The sequence below is a fragment of the Crocodylus siamensis genome, chromosome 4 (genome assembly GCF_052110815.1).
Source record: "Crocodylus siamensis isolate JL-2025a chromosome 4, ASM5211081v1, whole genome shotgun sequence".
Taxonomy (NCBI): domain Eukaryota; kingdom Metazoa; phylum Chordata; order Crocodylia; family Crocodylidae; genus Crocodylus; species Crocodylus siamensis.
Genome location: NC_143398.1, coordinates 50,898,868 through 50,923,990, shown reverse-complemented (window position 1 = coordinate 50,923,990; position 25,123 = coordinate 50,898,868). Strand labels below are relative to the sequence as shown.

At 42.7% G+C, this 25,123-nt stretch overlaps 1 protein-coding gene across 1 annotated transcript in view; it reads right to left on the bottom strand.

Annotated features, from left to right (window-relative positions):
• Nucleotides 1–25,123, bottom strand: part of SAMTOR (S-adenosylmethionine sensor upstream of mTORC1) — a 66,574-nt gene that overhangs the window by 4,553 nt on the left and 36,898 nt on the right. The window contains exon 4 of the mRNA XM_090042280.1: nt 4,916–5,030. Within this exon, the coding sequence (XP_089898406.1) occupies nt 4,916–5,030 (115 nt within the window). The remainder of the gene's footprint in view (nt 1–4,915; nt 5,031–25,123) is intronic.

Here is a 25,123-nt window from a genome sequence, read left to right as displayed (position 1 = left end):
TCAGAAACCAACTGAAAGGTTTACAGAAGTTTAATTAAAATTAGCAGTAGCCACATAGCAGTGTCCATATACAGGATCTTCATAAAGTCTTTGTGCACTTTTAAACTTTAATAACTTATGTTGTAGGTATGATGGAAATAATCTGGAAACGACATTTAAAAGCAAATTAAAGTTTAAAAGTGCACAAGGACTTTATGAAGACCCTGTAGTATCACATTCCCTATTCTTTTGTTTTAAATAGGGAATTGACCATTGTGGTTATATTGCAGTTCCTGGTGGTAGTCCTGTAGTTTTTAGGGATATGAAAGGTTAAACAATTAATTGGTTAACTGATCAGCTCAATGATAACTGGTTAGCTTACTGGTTATTGTTTAGTGCGGGGCTGGACCCAGTCCTACAGGGAAGGGGCGGAGGAGGGAAGCCACATGGTACCCTAGGAGGAACCACAAGGTGGCAGGGCAGGCAGGCAGAAGGAAGGGACAATAGTCTTTGAGGTTAAAGAAGAAAACAGTGGGCAGCCTAATGACTCCTCAATTAAACAATTAGCTGCTCCCTCCCAGCACATGGGCTTCACCTGAGCTGTGTTGTCTGGCAGGGCTTGCCACTGCTCCTGCCACCACCACAGGGCCAAAGGGCCTGAGGAAGGGCTCCCGGTAGCAGCTATGTCTGAGCTGCTGACTTACTGGTCAAACCAGGGGTTGGCAACATTTTTGGGCAGAGTACCAGAAACACCTGCAACCTCAACCTGTAAGTTGTCTGCGTGCCAGGGCAGATGGAAGGGGAGATGCAAGGGGCCCAATCCTTGTGGCACCACAGCCCCAGCCCCTTCCTCAAGGCATGCATCCCAAGCAAAATGCCTTCACTTACCACATACTGGCATACATGATGGGCTTTGCCTACCCCTGGGTTAAATGGTTAACTGATATAATTCGAAGAGATTAAAAACAGATAATTTTTTTAAAAAAAAATTCACATCCCTTGTAGTTTTGTTGCATCCAGGACAGTTCAGGGAAAATGCAAAACACACCCCAAATATTATGTTTTATAGCATCTTTTACTGGACCAATTTTATAATGGGAAAGATGTTAGGTCTGACCGAAGACTTTTTGTGCCTCTCAGCACTCCTGCCAATTAAAGGTGGTCCAGTAAGAGATAATCCAAAACAAAATGTTGCTTACTGTAATTGGTGAATTTTAAAAGGAGTGTGGCAACTCTGAAAACACTGTTTCTATCTGCCAATTGTGCATACTTCAGTTTTAATATTTAAACATTACTAAAACTAATAAAACTATATATACACACACCAAAGAAGCACTGTATGTAGGTCACCTTTGCCAATATTTCTCCGGTTAATTTAATGATTGTGAGGAGATAGACCTCTTCAATATGAACAGAATATAGGAAAAAATGAGGGATTTAAAACAATTTCAAAATGCGCTACTTTCAAAAAATTAGTTTGATAAACTACTTTTTAGGTACTGAAAATTAAGTCAAGAACTACCGTAGTTCTCCTTATGCTACCTGCTAGATTGCATGTCTAAGTCAGAGTTCTTAACATTACTGCACTTGATAAAAAGTCATAACTGCCTGGCCACCATGCAACATTGTAAGGACAAAAAGCTCCTTCAGGTGTAGACAACCCATACAAAGCCTATCCACTGCTGAACTCAGTGATGCTTGAGCCTCCTACTGACTGGTCACAAATAGTTTACTAAGGAAGTAGTCATACAACCAAGGAAGCTGTTGTCATTGAGCCTTCATCCAATTTAGGTTTCCATTTTTCACTTCAATATTCTTAAACTCTTTCCCTATCTCAGTGATATATTATATTTGCTGATAATATAACTTGTCTCTTCAACATGTTATTTTCTTAAATGCCAGGTTATTTTGATAGATTTAACCAACACTGTCCCCCCATATACAGGAAGAGACTTCTCCCTCCCTTGATCTGGCTTTCTTCTTGATCAGCCTCCACTTGGGAAACTAATAACCTACAGTCACATTGGGAAGATGTGTTACAAGGGTTATCAATCCTCACATTTCAGAGAAACTAAAGCACAAGGTCAAGAGGAAATCTACTCTGTTCTCCTCACTCTCTCATTTAACAAGATTAATGTATCTTAATACCAGGTAACAAAGTCATTAAGTCACAATTCAGTAGCTAGGGTTCAGAGCCTGGAACTTCATGAACTTGGAAAAACATGCAGGCAAAAAATTTTTTTGCTGAGAAATAGCATCCAAAGGCCTGAAAACAGAGGAACATCCCCCACCCCATCACTTGGCAAATTCTACAAACCCTTCAGCTACAATAGTCACACTAGTGACTTAGTTCCACTTGTGTAAATAATTAGTTATGGACAGATGTTACATATGCAGTGCTGCTGCACTTCAAAGTGCTACAAAAAATGTACCATTACAGGTGTGAATAGATGTGATGTGACCCTTCTGAGCCTCCAGGCCAAAGCGCTATGAAATAACTGAACGCATGCTGCAGTGTGCTTTCCAAAAGAAGATGTGACACAGTTACTCAGCCCTGTGGCTCTGCTCCTCCATCCTCCCTGGCAGGAGGGGTGAGGGGGGGAAAAGGGGAGAATGGGAGCCTGTCAGCACTCCCAGGGGGTGGGAGGGCTGCTTGTAGAGTTACAAATGCAACATCTGTCCATGGCCTAAAATTAATGATACGAGAAAGTTTACACTAGGGAAAATGAGTCAAAAGCATCACATGACAAGATCTCAGACTATGGCACAGTAACCCATGATGTGGTAGGAAACCATATTTCTTCACTCATTTCAAAATGATCCTTGTTTTTTTATGACAAAAATATTATTAAAAATAAAGTATGCATTGTTAAAAAGAAAGTCTGGGAACATGTCCCTTTGAAAATGCCTCCCCTTCCCTTCTTTTTTTAAAAGAAAAAATTCAGTTTTTTACTACCCTGAAAGACTGCATAAGATTCATAAGCTTGTAGGCTTATGATAAGACATACCAAACTGTTTTGTCAGACTGTTTAAAAACTGTTCATACTAACATCTTTAACACGTTAGAGAAAAGCTCTTCTATGATACCCTGCGTTCAAACCCTACTCATTAAAAACTCAATTAAAGACTATCATCATAATACATCCCAGAGAGACAGCTTTCTTGCAGATAAAATGCAATAACGTTCTCTAGCTATGTTTTTAAGACTATCAGGCTGGTTGTTTTATGTCTGTCATCCTGGTGTGCCACTGAAGCTTAGAAAACTTCTGAATCCTTCCTTGTAAAAAAAGGGTTTTCACACTGAGGAATGTCAAAGGATGTATAGGAAAAAGGGGAGGAAAAAACCCAGTGTTTGTTTTTTTTTTTCACATTATGGACTGTTTTTATAGGGCTGGTTTTACATTTTTGTTTTGGCAGTCAAAGGGGTTTTTTTTGGTAATCTTTAGCTTCTAATCATACCTAAAAAAAACAGAACAACAACAAAAAAAACTTGTTCTTCACTGTAGATGTGGTTAAAGTCTTTAAAAATACCATTCCTTTCTGAATCTTCTCATCTTCCTCCTACTCTATCCTTAGTTCTTCTTTTGAAAGCACTTATTACCCTGTCAATGAGCACTAATCAAAATTAACAGACGGTGCTAACAGAAGTGACATTTGACATATGATTAGCCCTCCGAAAGCACCCTACAGGTGTGCTGTGATGTGCATGGCTGCAGAGTGCTTTAAAAGTAGCCAACTGTGTGACAAATAAATTAACCAACATCACATGAAGGGTAAGAGGAAGGATCTCCACTTCAGAGTGTGTTAGGGAACTTCTGTTTTCTGGGATTAATTTGTGCTGCAGTCAGGGTTGGGTTGATGCAGCGCAGCCCAGCCCAGCCCCACCCCTGGTGCTGTCTGCAGGAAGGGATGGGGGAGGGGGAGTGAGCTGTAGGCTGAGGTTTGCCCAGCCTGAGCTGGACAGCTGGCAGGTGGATTGGAGCCCCCCACCCTGCTTCATAGCCCCTACCCACAACCCTCAAGCTCAGGCTGCACAAATCCCAACCTGCAGCTTGCTCCCCCTCCCTTCCTGCAGACAGCACTGAAATGAGGGGGCAGGGCTATGGCAGACTAGGCTCCAAAGTGGAGCTTAATCCTCCCCCACCCCTCTAACCCAACAGGTGAATGTTTGTTGGGTTGGGGGGGGGGATGGTGCTCTAACATATAGTGCTTTAAGTGACATGCCGTTAGAGCATGGACCTGCATACCTGTCAGCACCCAAAGTTAACTGTCCAGATGTGTGAGCCAAAGAGAGCACACAACTCCAGCAGGTTTAAAGCATTTAAGAACTTGTCCAAACACTGAATATGAACAGTTTTAACTATGGGTAGTACATGTTGCACAAGGTTAATGAAAGCAGTGCAACTATGTGGAGATCAAGTGGCAAGTTGAGCAGTATTTGTTGAATCCAGCTAAATGTCTCATTCTAATGCATCATCTTGTTATAGAAAATGATGAAGTCATCTGTTCATTTTCTCTCCTGCTCTTAAGTTGTCAGTGTAAAACAGCCTCCAAAGAGCAACCCCCACCATTCATGCCTAGACATGACCCTTCTTAAAATAAATTAACCTTACCATTTAGACACCTGGACTCACCAACCTAATAATCTTAAAAAAAAAAAAAAAAAAAAAAGTGACAGCCAAGGGTTTCCAGTTTTCTCCTCTCATTTCTTTTAAGGGAGCACACTAGGGGGTTGCAATACACTAGCAGTTTTAAAAAGACATTTATCTTAGGATTTTCCTCAATTTGGTCCTGCTGGTAGCCATCTTATTCTTCTAACTTTCATCACAAACAACCCCTTCTACACCTTAAGCTATGCAGAATTTTTACCAAATGTAATAGCTGTAAAATACATAACAATCAAAATTTAAGATAAACTCAGAAAAATATTACATACCTCAACAGCTGGGACAATGTCTATACCAACAGTCAAAAATTCTTCAAACTTTAGAAATGGATTAAAGCAGCTGCCAACGTCAAGCAATCTGATCTTTCCTGAGGGGTAGAGCAATCTAAAAAGAAGCAGAAATCCAGTTTGATCAAATACTACTTCAGAACACAGCTTCTAGAATTTCAGACCCCTGGCACATGTTACACTTAAGACATGTTAACCAAGCCCTGAATAGTAACCTGGCCATACATTAAGGAAACTACTGGCTTTGCAAAAAAAGGGAAACCAGCCCCCCAAAATACTGTGCAATATTTTTTTGCTGGTTTCTGTCATGCCTTAAACTGAACATATGGCAGGATGAGGAGAGCATCGGTAGCTTCCACTGGCCCCTGGCATGGTCCCTACTGGCTAAAAAATCAGCTATCTGTTGGCTGGATCAGGAGTGCACCAACACTGAACTAACACTGTTGAAGTCCCGGAAGCTGGTTGAAAAATCAGCTGATCATCAACTGAATCTGGGACTACACCAGGGCTCAAACCCACCTTAGTGCTGACCCTGAAGGGGGTTCAAGCCCTCATGCAGTTCCAATCTAGGTGATGATTGGAATTTTTATTAAAAAAGGATTTATAAATCTTCCACATGTATAATTTAATTATTGGAGGAGTAGTTTTATATTCAGGGTCATCTTATATTTGATTAAATATAGTACTTTTTTATATAAACAATTCTGGCTTAACTAGTACAAAGTATGAAAAAGGATGAGACTGCACCAGTTTGCTAAAACAGACTAAAGATAATGAATGGCATCAGTCCACACTTTGATTGCCTTAATTTGTTATTTTCATGATCATATTTTAAAAGTAAAATTGAGCTAGTTTCATATTATAGTTCAAATGTTTCCAAATGAACAAGTAGATACAAAGAAAATAATGAAGAAAAATAAATCTCTAAATACGTAAGGATTTATATTTCACATACATTATTTTTGCTTTCTATGAAGCACTACAAACACATATGATTTTACAATAAGCATTTAATGTAAATTATATTATACACACACACACACTTTTCTGGAAGTTCCTTACATATTAAATTTGTGCCATAGTAATGTTTGAAGGCAGAAATCCTATTAAAATGAATCTAAGATCAATGCTAACTTCCAATTATCAGTATTGTATGTATAACAATAATTTATCTGTACTGCAGGATTTGTTTTTACATCATTTGAATAGATCATCCAATGTGCACTAGAAATGAACGGCTCTTAAATTTTGGATTTTGAAACATCTATTGTATGACAGCATTTTGCATACTGCATTTGAGTTTACTGTAGATGAGAGAAATATATCATCTTTGAAAGACTCCATTTTCAAAAAGGACAATTCAATGTATTGTTGAATTAATTTTCTTGGATACAGGCTACAAAGTAGTAATAGCTAAAACTAATACTTCACTAGTCAGAAATGAAGGCAGGGCAGACAGGGTGGCATCTCATTCAAGAAGGCCTTAGTTTTTGTAGGCTATAGCCTATTTCAGTGGTATCCGGCCTTTTGGTCCCACAGGCCAGGTAAGTGGGGTGGAGTTGATCTGTGGGCCAGATCTGGTCCATGGGCCTGACCTGGCATGTGTCCTGATCCAGCAAACAGGGTTGGTCTGGCATGTGGTCCCAGACCTGCATGCCAGATCAGGCCCCAGCCCTGACAGCCTTGTGTGCCAGATTGCACCTGGGGCCCTGGGGCCTGTGCTCAGGGCCATGCCACCTGGCCTGTAGGGTATGGAAATATGGCAGGGAAGCAGTGACAGTGGTAACAGGCACCACTTCCCCCCCCACCAAATGTACAGCCTCTGGGGAGACCTGTGGGCTGAAATGACATGGCTCTGCAGGGAAGATCTGGCCCATTAGCAAGAAGCTGAGCAACCCTGGTCTACTTTGTCAGACACTATGAACAGACTTGCACAGGGCAGAAGTACTAAACTAAAAGCATTAAAGTAATTTAAATACAAACGATAGGGAAAAGACAAGAACTACCCTTCTCCAGTCAGAGTTATTATTCTCAGCTACAAACAATTATCTACTGTTGAGTAGGAACTGCTTGGAAAATTTTGAAATAAAACAAACTAACAGAATACATACTGGACACCCTAATTACTGACATATTCTAGTTTTTACCACATTTTTAAAAATCTATTTAAAAGGTGAATTTCTTGGGCATAGGACCACATATTCTTTATTTTCATTATGGAGCCCAATCCTGAACCTGTAGTATTAAAAAACAGTAATAGAGGTCTGTACAAATCCTACCTTTGATGCTTTTAAAACACATTAGATAAGATGCAAGAAGAAGGTTCACATCCTATTTTTCTTACAGGGCAGTTTTAGATATAGGAGGACTTGGCTATTTCAACAGCAGATCAAAGGCGACATAAAAGATGCCATTATTCAGAAATGTATTTAGCTTTGGCCTGTTTTTCCTTGTTATAATGAAAAGCACTTTATAAGAGGATAAAACATTAAGAGAAAAAAAATCAGCAGCACACACCAGTTTCTAACCTAATTCTTTTAGAGGAAAATCTTAATGGTTCCAAGGTCTTTGGCAGCTGGTAGTTGTGCTAAATTAATTCTTCACAAATGCAAGAAGTTCACAGAAGATTATTCAAGGGCCAAAACAAAATTATTTTGCCATCTAGCTTAAGGCAGAAAAATAAGAATTCATTTTCCAGCCATAACGTCTATGAAATCTATGAAATTTTTCCAGTAGGTTCTCTTTAGGGAATAAAAAAAAAGTTAGGATTTAATGAAACTGTAGAGAAGATATGCGGTGCTTCCTTCCAAGTTATTAAAAAAATCATCACTTTAAAACACAGATTGAAAAGCACACAGGAGATTCCTTTTAGAGACTAGTTTACTGGTGTAGTCTACCTGACAACATTTGTACAATAAAAGCTATGAGAAGCAATGACTAGAACAAGGTGGAGCATGAATGACCTCTTGAAAAAAACATCAGTTCTGCTTTTCTTTTGCTCTAGATCAGGGGTTGGCACCCCCCACCATGCATGCCAGAGTGTGTCATGCAAGGTCATTTTACTTGGCACACCACAGCCAGCCTGGGTTCTGGGCAGCTGCCACCGGCCGCGAAGCCTGAGCTCTTGCAGCAGGTGGCCAGGAGGCTGCAAGCAACCCAGCCTCAAGATCAGGCAGCAGTTGCCCAGAGCCTGGGCCAGCAGCAGCTGGACTCCATGGCAGCCACAGCTCCACGCATGCCTCTGGGTGGACTATGGGAGAGGGGCTGAGGTTACCCTGCCCCAGGCCCCGCCCCTGCCATCTGCCCAGAGGCATGCATGCTGCCACAGAACTGGTGCCAGTGCTCCTGAGCCCAGTGTAGCTGTTTGCAACCTGCTGGCCACCTGCTCCACCTGCCCAGAGCCTGGGCCAGCTGTGGCAGGCAGCCAGGAGGCTGCAGACAGCTACACTGAGCTTTGGAGCCCTTGACTGAGCTTGGCAGTGGCGCAGCTGTACATGCGCCTACAGGTAGATGGCAGGGGAAAGGCACTGCCCCAGGCCCCTCCCTGCCATCTGCCTGGAGGCACACATGTACCTGCTGCCACCACAGAGCCATTGCCAGCACTGTAGAGCCCAGTGCAACTGTTTGCAGCCTTCCAGCTGCTTGCCACAGCTGGCCTAGGCTGCAGGGCGGGAAAAGGGCCGGGGCAATGCAACCCCAGCCCCCTTCCCACCATCCACCTGGAGGCACGTGTGCAGCTACCACCAGCAACAAGGATCAGGTCCCTTGCACACCGAGTCAAGGCATCAGTCAGGGTTTAGGTGTTTTTGGCATTCCGGCCAAAAAATGTTGCCAACCCCTGCTCTACGTGGCTGGTCAACCCCATAAACTGAGCCCTAAAGATCTGTGTATGCTCTACAGCCTTGAGAAACTAGATATGTTATCCTGAGCACTGAGCTTCCTCTTTTCTCTGCCAGACAGGTTTTACTAGTTTTAAGGCCCAGCTTATGAAGGACTCTGTTGGTTACAAGCTCTTGCATTGGTCAATGTATTTTAGTTAAAAAATGTTTTAGTGTTAATGGTGGGGCCCTACCCTGACATCTGTATTAAAACTTGCATTACTGAAAAACAGCATAGCTTTGTTCTACTCTCCTGTAGGGATTATGCTGTATGCAACACATGCTAACCGTTACCTTAGTATGAACTGCTTTGTGTGGACCCTTCTTAAAATCTACGTTTTTGTTGAGGAAAGCAAAAAAAGTAAAACCACTAGATACAGAGCTCTAGATATAAATATATATACAGATATACCTTGTCCTAACATCCAGAAGATAAAACCAAGTACTTCCAAGTATACTGTATGCATTATGAAACACACCATATTGGCAGTTTTCAAAGTTACCCATGGGATTTGAACACAAAAACAGATTTAACTTCCAATTCCTAAGATTTATCTTTTTAGCACTGAGAAGAAAGATAATCTAAGCTGGGGCGGGCAATTATTTTGGGCAGGGGGCCGCTTACTGAGTTTTGGCAAGCCATTGAGGGCCGCGTGACAGGCAGCCCAGAGCAGATTAATATTAATTTCCTAAATTTTTTAGGGGCCCCACAGGCCAGATAAAATGGCTTCGCAGGTCACATCTGGCCCCCGGGCTGCATTTTGCCCACTCCTGATCTAAGCCCTGACCATTTCAAATGCACACTTTCACTCTGTAAATTGCTCAAGTCCTATACTATAATTATTTAGCTGGATGAAGGACATTAACTTCCTTCTTGACAACTTCCCTAACTAGAATACAGTTCCTTACTAGCTGCATTACAGAACCAACTAGATTGTAGTAGATAACACCAAAATATTGTAAGTAGGTAAAACAGAAGAAAAACAAAACAGAAGCACAAAAAAGGGGTTAAACATGTACTCTCCTGCCCCCACTCCAAAGGTCACACAGCTGCTTAGTGGTAGAACAAACAATATAATGAAAGCCAACACTTCTAGTTCTAGGATCCAGTAATTACTTAAGCAATAATTGTGGGGCAGAGAGGGAGCAGAAAATCTAAACTGTATCATACTGTCTGAGAAGCTGAATTCAGCTAACGGCTCTCTATGCAGCAGGTGAACAGCTGGCCTATTTTAGACTTTTAGTGATATCCCCATTACAAAAGACAGCTCATAGAAGAGACCAGCTTATTGAATGCAGATGGAGAGAAGGAATGACAGGTGGTGCACTAAAAGACAGTAGTTATCCACCTGCAAAGGGTCCACCATGAAGTTTCCTTTTAAAAAGTATTGTTAAGGGCTGTTCCCTTTTCATCAGTATTTCTAACAAGCAAATAAAGGAAAAAATGAAAAAGGGAAGAAACAGGACTCAAAGGATTACAAGACTAACACAGATTCCATGCTTTCATGAAGGGAGATAGTATAAAGGGAGCATGCTTGAACCCGCCAGGTTTTGAACTGACAGGTTTTGAACTCCATTTTTCTGGTATATGCCACTGTAATGAAATATATGCAATTGTTTTGTGAAATGAGAAACAAGAGGGAAGACTAGATAGACATTTTTCACTTAAAAGAAATAATGGAACCAATCAAGGGGAAATATTTGTTAACTAAATCTAAAATAAGTTAAGCCTCCAAGGTTCTGAGTACAATAAAGAGGTGCACTTTGCAAAATGGAAATAACTTCATTAAAATAGCTGCTAGAAATGATCAGCTCTCAGAAGGCTTATCAAGTCCAAGATACTGCGAATTTTGAATGACATGACAGAAGAATCTAAGAGAGACACAGTGGAATTGACCTGCAAACTGTTTGCAAACTGCCTTGTTTATTGTCCCTGTTTGCTCAGCGAGTGTCCTTTTATACAGGGTATACTAAAAATAAAAACTAACACTAAAAGTCTCTCTAATAAACTGTAAGAATTAAAACTTGTACTAACATACATACATATTTCCAAGTGTGTAGCATGGAAAGAAATAAAGTACCGAAACCTTAAGTCCTGAAAATCAAGTCTCCAGTTAATGTTCTGAACAGGGTTGTCCAACATTTGGGTGGACAGGGACTGCCTGCTGCATCACTAGCACACAGTAGCATAGTTTCATAGTAGCTAAGGTCAGGAGGGACCTGAACAGCTCATCTAGCCTGACCCCCTGCCACAGGCAGGAATGAATGCTGGGTTCACAAGACCCCAGACAGGTGATCATCCAACCTCCTCTTGAATTTGCCCAAGGTAGGGGCAAGGACCACTTCCCTGGGAAATTCATTCCAGATTTTGGCCAACCTAACTGTAAAATATTACCTTCTGATCTCTAACCTAAACCTATTCTCCATCAGCTTATTACCATTGTTCCTCATCACCCCAGGTGGTGCTGGGGAGAAAAGGGCTCTACCTATTTGCTGTTGATCTCCCCACAATGAGTTTGTAGGCAGCCACCAAGTCCCCCCTTAGCCTCCTCTTGCTGAGGCTGAACACGTTCAGGTCTATCAGTCTCTCCTCATAGGGCCTGTCCTGCTGCCCTCTCACCAAGCAGGTGGCCCTCCTCTTAACCCTCTCCAGGCTGGCCACATCCCTCTTGAAGCACGGCCCGACCCAAGTCACATAGAGGGGGAGTATCACCTCCCTGGACTGGCTTGAGATGCATCTTTGGATGCATAACAAGGTATGGCTGGCCTTGCTGGCTGCGGTCAGGCATTGGCGGCTCATGTTCATCTTAGAGTCAATAATGACTCCAAGATCCCTTTCTGCCTCTGTGCTTTCAAGAGGGGAACTCCCCAGCCTGTATGTATGCTGTGGATTCCTTCTCCCAAGGTGCAGCACCCTGCATTTGTCTATGTTGAACCCCATCCTATTCTCATCTGCCCACTTTTGTAGTCTGTCTAAATCTGTTTGCAGCCTCTCTCTCCCTTCAAGTGTGTCCACCTCGCCCTGCATCTTAGTGTCATCAGCAAACTTGGACAGCATGCTTTCTACCCTCTCGTCCAAGTTGCCGATGAAGATGTTAAATAGTGCGGGCCTGAGGACTGAGCCCTGGGGTACCCCACTGCTCACATCTCGCCAGGTTGAATACAACTCCTCCACCACTACTCTCTGGGTGCGCCCCATCAGCCAATTTTTTACCCATCCAACTGTGCAGGCATCAATGAATGCCACAGTGACTTAATTTATTTAGTTGGGAGGGGGGAGAGAAGAGAAAGAAGATGCAAAAATTTGCAAACACTCTTAAAAATAAGAATTCTGCTCAATTCCTGGCCCCACGGTAAATTATATTGTTCAGAAAGCATGGCAAAATCCATTTAATCATTCTGAGGGTGGTAAGAACATGAATATTAAGACAATTTTTTAGTATCTGAACCAAAACTTTTAAGATTCTAAAAGGTAAGCTTTACATATACAGTAAACCCAGGATTCTTCCTTATCCCCCAGGGAAGATGGGGGTACATGAACTACTGAGAGATGTATTTGTATTACAGCTGCAGTTTGGGATCACCAAGGTTCTCCAGCTGATTACTACAGCTTTTATTTCCAAGGGTACCACTCTTCCAATCAGCTGCATCAGATTGCTGATGAACTCCAGCTGAGTGGAGGAGCAGCATCTTTTGAAGTAAGAGTCAGCAATCAGCTGAATGGTTCCTCTTTATATTCAGCAACCCACTATGAATTAAGCAAGTTGTGACCACCTGAATATGGAAAAATTGGGTTCAATTGTACTTATTTTTTCAATGAAATGTCGCCTCAATGTGTTAAAATAAAATATATTTTGGAAACAGGCAATAAGCTCACGCAATATGACTTTTCAGTAAATTTTCTGCAGGGTACATCTAGGCTTTGTGGCTAGCATCACATCTGGCTGCCTTTGACTTCCCACAGGCTGAATGGTCTGCTGAAAGCTGTGATAATCATTTACAGATGAGTTAAGTGGGGGCAGCCTTTATCACAAATCCAGACCGAAGCTTAAACTCTAACCCTAGAATTCTTAAAATATATGTAAGTGTCAAATGTGAGCAAATATGTAGGATAATAGAGTAGAACTAGAAGGTTCTTGCAAGGCCTTCTAGTCCAGCCTCCTGCTCTTCAACCTAACTCCTCAGGACTAGGAGTCCTCAGTTTCCCCTCTTCGCCCATGTGAAGCACAAGAGAACTTGTATGTGCCACTGTGATGCAATGGATTTAGATTCAAGTTTCCCTCTGAGTGTTCACATGCTACAGAGGTGAAGATGCAAAAGAAATCTTAATAAACATAATTTATTTCCTGTCTTTAAATGCAAGCAACATGCATTAGAAGTTTTTATTCCTGCAAGTATTCACTTCAGACATGACTAAACTTCAGTAAGTGCATGATTTGAGATTCCTTTGGATAAGACGCTATAGAATGCAAATTGTTTTTAAAAGGCAAACATTTTATTAAGTTCAATATTTTTTCTAGCACTAAAATAAGCTTCCAGAGCACTGGCACATATGCTTATTTCTGAACTAGTCAGAAAATATAGGAAGACGTAAGGTAGACATAAAAGGCACCAGTTTAAACTCAATTTAGCTAGTGTTATTTCTAAGCTATTCACACACACTTTAGAAGTTCTTAGAAATGACATACAACAAACCATGTTTTAATATTGGTAGCATCCCAATGGACCAAAATGATGATGAATTCTGTGCCATTTAAAAGTCCTAGATGTTGATAAGAACCACTAAAGGAGCTGGCAGCCTTTTTCCATGCAAGCTTCTGCAATAAAAGATGTGTTTGATTGCATAACAGCAGCAGTTTTAGTCATGTCAAACCAGTGCTTCAGTTATTTGGTTCTACAGAACTATGAGCTTGAGTTTCTAGACCTTTCTATTACTGCAAATGTTGCCTGTATGATTAGCACAAAATCCCATAGAGCAACATTTAAAGACAGAATATATGACTATAACTTCATCAGTTATGGTTCTAGGAGTTTTCATTAGTTTACAGAACTAGGAGATAAAAGTTTCACCCTGAGATGGAAATTACAGATCCTCAAATTGGGAGACAATTTTGTGGAAAAAAAGGGCTGGACACACAGCATATTTGCATCAGCATCATTTATATGCTTTGAATTTAAGTAGGATTGGAGCCTACAATGTTCTTGTAGCCACAATGGTCCAGAAAGTGTCTGAGAAATACAGATTTTTTTTGTGATTTTTTTATTGGACCAACAGTATAGTTGGACAAGCTTTTGTGCACCACAAGCACTTGATGCCTGGAAATTTGTCCAACGGCTCTCCCAACTATACTGCTGGGCCAATATAACGGTATCACAAAAAATCATGCCTCTTGTACATTAATTCCAGTTACACCGGGATGCAAAGCAAACAGACAAGCAGAGATCTGAAAGTAGCTGCTTACAGTAGGTGTTGTTATAATGAGCTCAGCACTAGCCAAGTGAGGTAGTTAGCCATGTTAGTGTGAAGTTAGGCAGAAGGCAGGGCAGTGTGGCCCCTAAGAAACTAATTTATTCAGACAGCCATAAGCTGCCTGCTAAGCATCTGATGAAGCAAGCTGTAGCCTACAAAAGCTCATCATGCCCCTCAAAGCATAAGTCTATAAGGTACCACACTCCCCTGCCTTCTTACCAGGCAAGGAACATGCAATAACTTGTTTGCAATAACCAGACTACTACCACAAGCCGGAAGTGGAGAGTGATCTACACTGATATAACTTAGGATGATGTTACTTTTACTACACATTTCTCTCCAAGGTAAAAATGTATTGAAACTGTGGCACTTAATACTAGTGAAGACATTCACATCTTTTGCCTTGTGTTTGCTTAAACTGGTATAAGCAGGTCAAATGTTAAAGCCCATAAATACTAAATTATGTTAATATGCTCCAATTGTTTTATATTAAGCAAACAATGTGTATTTGATTAAAATTACCTTAATAGAAACTGTAATACCATAGTCAACAGATATTGTATTAAGGACTCCACATTTTATCCTCGTTATACACATTCACATTAGTACTGGTCAGTAACAATTGACTTCATCACAAAATTTGAAGATATAAAATTCTTTTCCCCACTTAAGCCTAGCAGTGATCCTGTCATCTTTGTTTTATACAGCTTGTGGACAGTTTGGAAGGAGTCAAGTGCAAAGCAATACAAATGATTAGGGGCCTGGAAGACGCAACTTAGGAGGAAAGAATGAAAGAACTAGAGTTACTTAGCCTGGAGAAGAGAAGACTAAGTGGGGATTTGAAAGTCTTAAGACACCTGAAGGGTGATCACAAGGACTATGGAGACTGCTTTTTTTCTGTGGCCACAGGAGCAGGACTAAGAGCAACAGCCTCAAGCTTCAGCACAGGGAACTTAGGTAGGAGATTGGGAGTACCTTTCTGACTATGAGGGTGGTCAAGCATCTGAACAGACTACCTACAGAAATTTGTGCCTTGGATGTTTTCAAGAGCAGGTTGGACAGACATGTCAGGAATGTCGTCAGGTATGATCCTCACTTGCAAGAACTCTTCTAGCCCTACCCTATTATCCTACATATTTGCTCACATTTGACACTGTAGACTGAAACAGAAGTACTGTGATTTTGTTGCGTTTTCAAGTAAAACATGATGAGACCTTTCGCAAGACTGCAGAGAAATTCTCAACCTTTCATTCCATGAACTACTTTTCTAGATTTTCACATAGAGCAGAGGCCTGATGGAAGCATACACCTTCCTTTTTTCCCCCCTCAAAAGTCAGGCTGGAAAATCAAAATCAAGTGATCTTTCATAATCCTCTTCCTCTTACCTATTGCAAAATATGTTGACACTCAAAGTTTTGCTCTAATGAGCATTCTTCTCTCTTCCCTCCGTATACAGGTAGTGATGATCTCACAATATACTTACACAATACTGCCTAACAAAAATATATTCTTCCTTTCAAAAAGTCATTAATATAACCAGGTCAGGCTAGTGATTGCACTAATGAAAAATTAGAGACCTCCAGTCTCTCTCACCCATGTGTTCCTGCTGGAATGGTCACCTGTTAAGCACTGAAGTCCTATGGCGCTCTGACACCAGGGAGTGGGAGTGGTGATGCAACCCATGTCTCTCTGTGGGTGAGTAAGAGGGTGGGGGGGAGGTGGGAACAGTGCTTATACCCATGCTTTGGGGCTTATGGGGGAGTGGAGGTGGCCTGTGGCTGGGCATTTTCATTTTTCAGCTTTTCCATCTTTCCTAAATACAAGTTTAATAGCATGCAAATGATTGAGGAACTTAAATACTTCAATAGCATGCAAACGGCCAAAGTCCACGCTTTCCTGACTTGGGGCAGCCCGGAAGAAGGTGGGGTTGAGAAGGGGAAGGGGAATACTTGGCTCCATACTTTTGGGTTCTGAGAGGCTGGGAGGGCGTGGTGAACAGCTGTAGTCAAGTAGAGAGTGAGGATTCAGCTGGTCATTAGAAAAAGATAGTTTTTATTGAACATGCAGTGCAAGGGGGCTCCTTAGTAAAAAGTGCCAACAAAAGGGAACAGGAAAGTAGTGGAGCCACCAGCTGGAGGGGAGGGGAGGGGAGGAATAGGGAAGGGCAGGGAGTGATGTAGCATGGGTTGCCTGAAGTACTGATCAGATCTGTATCATAGAATGCTTTGTGTCCGACACTGAACTGGTGCACTGTGAACCAGTTTAAAAAGAGAACTAGATTTTCCAAGTATACATCTGAACCATTTCAGGCAGCTTTAGATTGGTTTAACATGCTGGTTTAAACCATGCTTAAACCAGTCTAGGTGTTACATATGTCTATGTCCCTTGAGATGCCTGTCCCCTGTGCAGGGTCAGATGAAGAAACTTCACATGGGTCTAGAAGACTTGTTTATATGCTGAACAATTTAATAAGACCAGTAAAGACCAGAATAATAAGCTTGCAACCTTTTTAAAATAATAAACAATCAAGTTTAATAACCACAAAGTAGTTCACTTGGTATTCAAGAAAATTACAGGTTCTATTTTGTTGTCTTGTATTTCAGTGAATAAAGTCTTTAACCACAAGGGCATGAAATATATATTATAAATATATAAATTACATATATAAAATATATATAAATTAACATAAAGTAAGGTCTGTATCCTGTACTAACACATGCTTCACATTAGATTTTGTCTTTTAGCAGGACTAATAATGTAATAACTTAAAGAAATAATTTTTTACTACTTACATACCATCATTAGCAGCATGGATAAATGTTTAAGTAGAATTGTACAGGAAATGGAAAAATGCACAGGTTACCAAGGAAGCATACCAGAAAATAGCAAGAACCTGCAAGGGGCAAAATCAGAAATGCAAAGAAAGAATGAGCTGCACCTGGCAGGGGAGGTTAAAGACAACAAGATGTTCTAGAAGTATGCCAGAAAAAAAAGCTAAGAAAACTGCAGGTCCAGGGCAAACTCTTAACAGAAGATACAAAGAAGACAGAACTACTCAACTGCTACTTCGCCTGTCTTCACAAAAAACAAAAACAAACTGTAACCAGACACCTAATAAGAATTATCTGGATAAGGAAGAGGACATACTCAGGGATGAGATAACAAGAGACAGTTAGAGAGCTTTTGATGGGTCTAAGTTACGAGAAGTCACCAGGGCCTGATGAACTTCACATATTCACAGTTTAGGGCTGGAAGGGACCGTGTGAGATCATCGGGTCCAGCCCTCCTGCTCTGGGCAGGAAAGCCTGCTGGGGTCAAATAACCCCAGCAAGGTGTGTGTCCAGTCTCCTTTTGAAGATCTCTAGGGTAGGTGCCTGCACCACCCCCACTGGGAGTCTGGTCACACAAACTGTAAAGAAATTTTTCTTGATATCCAGTCTGAAACCTCTTTCTAGGAGTTTATGACTGTTGCTCCTGGTTTTCCCCGGGGCATTTTGGTGAATAATTGTTCACCTAGCCCCTGATATACATGTGTAAGCTGCCACCAAATCCCCCCCAAAGCCTTCTTCTCTTTTCTAGGCTGAACAGGCCTTTCCTCATATGGTTTGCTCTTCAGGCCTATAATCATATGAGTGGCTCTTCTCTGGACTTTCTCAAGCTTCTCCACATCCTTCTTCAAGTGTGGCATCCAGAACTGGACGTAGTACTCCAGCGTACCAAAGAAACTGCCAGAGGAGATCTCAGAGCCCTTGGCAATAATACTCATGAAACAGTAGAAGATGGGCGAGATATCAGTGGACTGGAAAAAGGCTAACATAGTAACCACCTTCCTTAAAAAAGGCAAAAAAAGGAAGACCTAAGGAGCTACAGACTGGAATATCTGGTAAGTTACTGGACTATATCCCAAGGAAGTCCATTTCCAAGCATCTGGAAATGGAAATGCTTATCACAAACATCCACTGTGAGATTTACCAGGAGCAAGTAGTTTCAAACAAACTTGATGTCCTTTGACAAAGTAACTACACCTGGGTGGATGAAGGAAATGCTGTGGATATAGTATAGTTGGACTAAGGTTTCTGACAAAGTCCCACAAGACCATCTCAAAAGCAATATGGAAAAATGTGGGCTAGACAAAACCACTATTAAGTGGCTAGACAACTGGCTCAATAGCTCTATGCAAAGGGTAATTATAAATGGACCCATGTCAGAATAGCAGGAGGTTCCAAGCGGGTTTATTTTGGGCCCAGGGCTTTTCAACATGTTTATATTAAGCTTTCTATGCCAGATTTCAATGCTGGCATAGAAAGCTTAAACAAGTTTGCAGATGACATGAAACTGGGAAAAACTGCAACACACTGAAGGTTGTGAATGCAATTTAGAAGGACCTCAACTGGAAAACTGGCTTGGAGCTAACAAGGTGACGTTCAGTGTTGACAAACGCAAGGTGCTATACTGCTGGAGGAATAATCAAAAATACAAACACAATGGGTGACACCTGTCTGGATGGCAGCTCTACTGAGAAGGATCTAAGAGTCTTGGTAGATGACAGACTCCGAGTCTGCAGTGTGATGCAGCCATACAGAAGATGAATGTGGTTCTGGGATGCAGCAACAGAAACCTTTTGCTGATCCCAAAAGGGATCAGACAATTTTTTTGAGGAAAGGTATATTAGCAACCACTGAGAATGGGAGTTATAGATACAGTCTTTGAATTAGAACTTCCTAGACCTTAAATTGGTGGTGGGCAATTATTTTGGGCAGAGGGCTGCTTACCCAATTTTGGCAGGCTGTCGAGGGCCGCATGGGTACCCCACCCCCTGGTCACCATCTTGGGACTAATGTCCCAGGGCTAGCACTGGTGGGGCCCAGAGTGGGGCACAGGCCAGCAGGGGTCTGTGGGGCCGGGCTGGGCTGCACCAGCAGGGAGGGGTGAACTGGTCCAGCTCCACAGAGCCGCTGCCAGCTGGGACCCCGTGTTCCTGCCACCCTGCTCTGGGCCCCACCGGCACTGGCCCCAGGACACTGGTGCAGGCCCTGTGCTCCCATTGGCTACCCGTCCACTCACACCCAGGACCCCCCAGACCCATGGTACAGGTTGGGGGCAGCACTCAACCCCAACCCCCTGCTTGCCAGCAGGGAAGAAGCTGGTGCTGAGCATGGGGAAAAGCGGCCCCTTGTCTGCCCCATGGCTGGTGCCCCGCACTGCAGGCGCTTGCAGCCCACGCAGGGCTGTCTGGAGCAGGCACAGGCAGCCTCATGCAAGCTGCAGGTGGCTGCACCCCAGGGCACTGGCCATGGGGCACGCAAGTGCACTCAGTACCAGCTTGTAACCCACCCCACTGCCAGCAGGGCTGGGTTACAAGCTGGTGCTGAGCACGGGTGGGGGCAGGTGTGAGAAAGCAGTCCCTCGCGCGCCCTATGCCCAGCGCCCCATGCTGCAGCCACTCACAGCCTGCCTGGAGCTGCCTGTTCTGGATAGCCCGGCACAGGCTGCGAGTGCTTGCAGTGTCGGGCACCAGGCACGGGGCGGACAAGGGGCTGCCTTTCTCCAAGCAGAGACAAAACCTTGGGGCGGACAAGGGGCTGCCTTTCTCCAAGCAGGGAAAAAATCTGAGTGCATCCCAGGGAAAAGCTGAGTGTATGCCCCTCCCTTGCCCCACGCCCGGTACCCCACACTGCAGGTGCTCGCAGCTCACGTGGGGCTGTCCATTTTTGACAGGAACCAAGGGCAGAGAAATACTGATTTTCTATATTTTAATAGCCTCATGGACTGCACCTGGCCCATGGGCCAGATTTTGCCCACCCCTGCCTTAAATGCTGGAGGCTGAACCTAGAAGAGAAACAGTATAAAAAACCCCAGTCATACCCTGCTCATTTTCCTTTTTAGCATCCACTCTGCTAGTGTGCCACAATACTGGGCAAAAAAGACCTATGTTCTGATCCAATAAACGACTGTTCTTATATAAGGCTGGAAACAGTAATTAGGGCTTGAAAGGCAAGCCATATGAGGAGACAAAAGCAAGTTGTGTTTATCTTGCAGAATAGGTTCATAAGAGGGGACATGATAGCAGTCTTCAACTACCTGAAAGGCTGCCCTAAAGGAAAGAGCAAATACCTTTTCTTTTCTTGTGCAGGGTAGGACATGAACCCATGGCTTGAAATTGCAGCAAAGCAGGTTTAGATTGGCCATCAGAAAAAACTTCTTCACTGTTAGAACAGTGAGTAAGTGGAACAATCTGCTTAAGGAAGTTGTTGAATCTCCATCATTGGAGGTGTTCAAGAAGAGGCTGGATAGGCATTGATCAGGGATGACATAGTCATAGCCGTGTCTATGTTCTAGTATGGGTATTTCTCATGTTTCTGGGCTTTGCTGGTTAGGGCCAGGAAGAAATATTTTCCCTTCCTGTTACTATATAGGTTAGGGAGTTTTTTAAGCCTTCCTCAGATGCACTGAGGAAGCACTGGGTGTTGTTGGCTGCAGCCCAGGCTGGGGATTTTGACAGGTGTGCACCAACGGTCCTCTTAGGACTCAAATCCAGAGGTTTCTGGCAGGTCTCACCTCTGTTCAGGGGGTCAGACCAAATGCCATATTTGGGATCAGGAAGAAATTTTACCTCATGGTCAGACTGGTATGAACTGTGGGAGTTTTTGCCTTCTATAGCAGGGGGTTTGGCCCTCTTCCCAGGATTTCTTTAGCATATTTTAACCACCTCTGCAGCCACAGGATGATCCCCATGGTTCCCCTGCTTAACCTAGGGCAGATTAGGGTGTTATGTCCAAGTTGACGGTCTACTTTTGGTAGAATGTGAGACAATGGGTTTATATAGGGATGATCTTGCCTCAGGCAAGGAGTTGGAAATGACCTCTAGAGGTCCTTTCCAGCCCTACTTCTCTATGACTATGTAAATATTCCCCACTGCACCCCCACCAAAGAAAAAAGTGCTAAACTTGAAGGTTTAACTTAAAATTTAAAACCTCAAAACACAGTACTGGTTACTGGCTATTTAGGAGTAACAGGGTAATAAAAGAATATATAAAAATGCAATTACCCAGTTTTAGTTGCTAATAATTCAGAAACAGGACCTTGAATGCTTAAGGTCTTTAACCCCGTATTTCGGAGGGAGGGGAATTACTGATGCTACCATGCTTTTGAGTCTAGCAGACCACAAGACAGTTCAGTTTAGCACAGGTGAGAGTAATTATTTTGGCTGGAAGGCTGCTTAACAAGTTTTGGTGAGTTGTCAAGGGCCGCAAGGGTAGCCCCACAGATGCTCCGCCCACTGGTTCCCATCTTGGGATCAGAAGTCCCACCCCTAACCACTGACCTTTGCTGCCCTAAGTCTCTCCCCTTGCCCCAGAAGTACTCTGTTTGGAAATCTGGATGTACCTGCTTTCAGTAGGTGTTATTATAATACCCACTCCATCTGCTATAACTTATTTTAACTTTATTTAAAAAATATTTTTGTCATGGTTTGTGTTTGCATAGCATATCTAGAAGCAATTGAATAACAGCTCAGAATACATTCTTACTCTTACTGGGTGTGAGGGATAAAGGAGTATATGTGGTTGGGGATATGTGGTTGGCATGTGTCGGAAGATGCGAGTGTGGGTATGGTGGGGTGGGAGTGTGTGGGAGCTGTGGGAGGGTGTGTTTGGGGTATGGTGGGGGCGTGGGAGGGTGTTGGTGTGCATGTGGATATGGTGGGGAGTTATGGTGGGGAGTGGGAGTGTGTGCGGGGTTATGGTGGTGGGGTGAGAAGTGAGGAGCCAGCCCTGCCCATCCCATCTTGGCTGCAGCGTGAGGTTCCCGACTGCAAGGCTGGGACCCACATGGCACAGTGTGGAGCTGACCTAGCCTGGCGCTGACACATGGTTCCTGGCTACAAGGCCAGGACCCACAAGGAGCCGACCTGGCCTTCCTCAGTCTATCCTAGCACATATGGTATCCTACTGCATGGCAGGGACCCATGCAGTATGGCACAGAGGGGCTGGGCCAGGCTGGCTCTATGCTGTACTGTGCAGGTCCTGGCCTTACAGCCAGAACGCCGTGGTACTGGGACAGGCCAGGATGGCCCCTGCCATGCCATATGCAACCCAACCTTGCAGCAAGGAACTGCATGCTGCATCCAAGATGGGACAGAATGGATGGGGCTGGCTCCCCACTTCCAACCATACCCCCAACACACACCCACACCCTTCCACAGCCCCCACCACAAGTTCCCACCCCTCCACCACAGCCCCACTGCATGGCTGGGACCCACATGGCACAGCACAGAACCGGCCAGGTTCATCCCTTCCTAGCAACACATGGTTCCTGGCTGCACACTAGAGTAACGGTAGGTCCCATGCCATCAGGCTGGGCCAGCTGCGTGCCTCCACTTGGTTATCCTGGCACTCTTGCCAGGAGCAGCACACGGAGGCAAAGAGCCAGAGTCCTACAAGCCCCATGGACTGGGGCAATCCCCAGCGCTCTTCCCCTGCCCATTCTTATTTAAATTTCAACTCTCACATGAGAGTGCACTGGGGAACAGCCACACGGTTGCCAGGGCTTTCCTGTGCTGCCATGGGAAGCAGCAGCAGCAGCTGGGTCCAAGCACCTGCCCACCCCTGACCCAAACTGGGTCACTCCAGCTGGCAGCCTAAAAAAGGTTGCCGACTACTATTATAGAGAATGACTTTCTCCAGCAATATTGGCTTCTAGATTTCTCCCTTTTACTCAATCTATGGTTTCACATTTCTCTCCCTCACCCACAACCAGCAAAAATTATAATTCTGTTTATTTTCCTGCTTCTATTTGCTGTTTTTTAAGCTAGCTTTGTAAATAGCTAGCCTCCTTACTGGTATTCAAAGTACTACACAATTAAAGAAAAAAAAACATACAAAGGGACACATGAACACATAGCTCCAAATGTTATTGGTATGCCATCTACTCCATGGTCAAGCTAGAGACGCATCTTCCACATGCAATACGCTAGCATTTATTTCCTTCAGCCATTTGCAAATACTCAGACCAGTCAGCATGGAGACAGTTCGCAGAACTTTAAGATCAAAATTGTAGTAGAAATGAAATATTTTACTAAAGTTCCTGCCTAGTACTGTTCTACTCCTTTAATCTACCAGCCTGGTAGTCAAAAGAAATCAATCTACTTGACTATTTCTTGTTCATAATCTCATTATTTAAGCAATAGTTTCTCTTAAAATATTTGTGTCATTATCTTACAAGGCACTGAACCAAGATTTACTGATTGGCAAGTAGCCTGGATGTTTCCCTCCAGGATCTATCTTCAACATCCATTCCATATTACTTTCCTCCAATCATACAGTGTTCCACTAAGACCACCAAAATTTCATCTACAGGCATACCTTGTTTTATTGCGCTTCACAGATATTGTTTTTTTTTTTTTTTTACAAATTGAAGGTTTGTGGCAACCCTGCGTCAAGCAAGTCTATCAGCACCATTTTTCCATCGGTTAGCATTTTTTAGCAATAAAGTATTTTTTAATTAAGGTATGTACATTTTTTTTTTAGACATAATGCTATTGCACACTTAATAGACTACAGTATAGTGTAAACATAACTTTTACATGCACGGGGAAACCAAAAAATTCGTGTGACTCGCTTTATTGTGATATTTGCTTTATTGCAGTGGTCTGGAACCGAACTCGCAATATCTCCAAGGTATGCCTGTAATTCCTTTAATGCTTTGTCCTACATGGTATGAAATTAAGAATGTCATAAAATGGATTATTTAATTAAAATGTCACTACTCCCTTAAAAGGTCTTCTTTCAATTCTTTTTAGCAGGTTTCACTTTTTCTTGAAGATTTTTACAGGGAGGGGTTGTTTGTATATCAACTACTTAAATAATTAATTTTACCTACATCTCAATTTAGAACAGTCTCCTTCAGTACTACCTTTCTCACCAAATATTTTTTAAAAACTTCTCTTACATGCTTCAGATGGTAATTAACTTATCTAAGATTCTGCTTGTTCCCATTTCCATCCAAGTCTTTAACAGCTTTTTGTTAGGACTTTTTAAGTCTTGGGTACTTGGAAAAGTCTTTCAGGAAGCCACTCTGCAGGAAGTGACCGTTCTCTCCCAGAGGAACAGTAGTCTCTTGCCCCATAAATATGCTGCTTTGTTCCACATTCATGGATGAACCCTTCCAGTGCATCATATTTCCTAGGTACTTCAATTCCCTCTCAACTCAGTTTCTTGAATTTTAATAACTATTTCTGTATTTTGTGAACCCTCTATGCTGAATTCAATTAACTTCTTGCCATTGGGATAAAGTTTCTCATTACCATATTTTCCAGTCACTTCCTACAGGTACCTTTTCAGTTTTACACATTTATTCACTCAGGAGCACTTTGAAGATGTTATCACACTCCACTACTGATTTATTTTTCCCCACTTTTACCAACAGGGAGGGTCCAGCATTGCTAAGCTCTCTGGCAGAGATCAAACCCACCTACTTTCATATCACAGTTACAAGTATTTCTTTTATATTCCAAATGCAACCACAACTCAACATCTGTGTGTTAGTAGTCCGAGCTTCTCTTGCTTGTTCACCATAGTCCTTGCATTCCTGCAGACGTATGTTCACATTCTTTTAAATACTAGGCAGGAAAATGAAGGAGGCTTTTGTTTATACAAAAACATATTTTATGCATCTGAGGTGTAGCTCAAAGCAGCCTCCTAATTGTATTCATTCTAATGCTACCAAACTGGTTTTGGCAGTAGTCTCTGATCTTGAATCCAGCATAAATACACATTACAAAGTGACAAAAACAACATAGTTACCATGGAGTATATAATCAAAAATATGAAGCTATTACAGTTC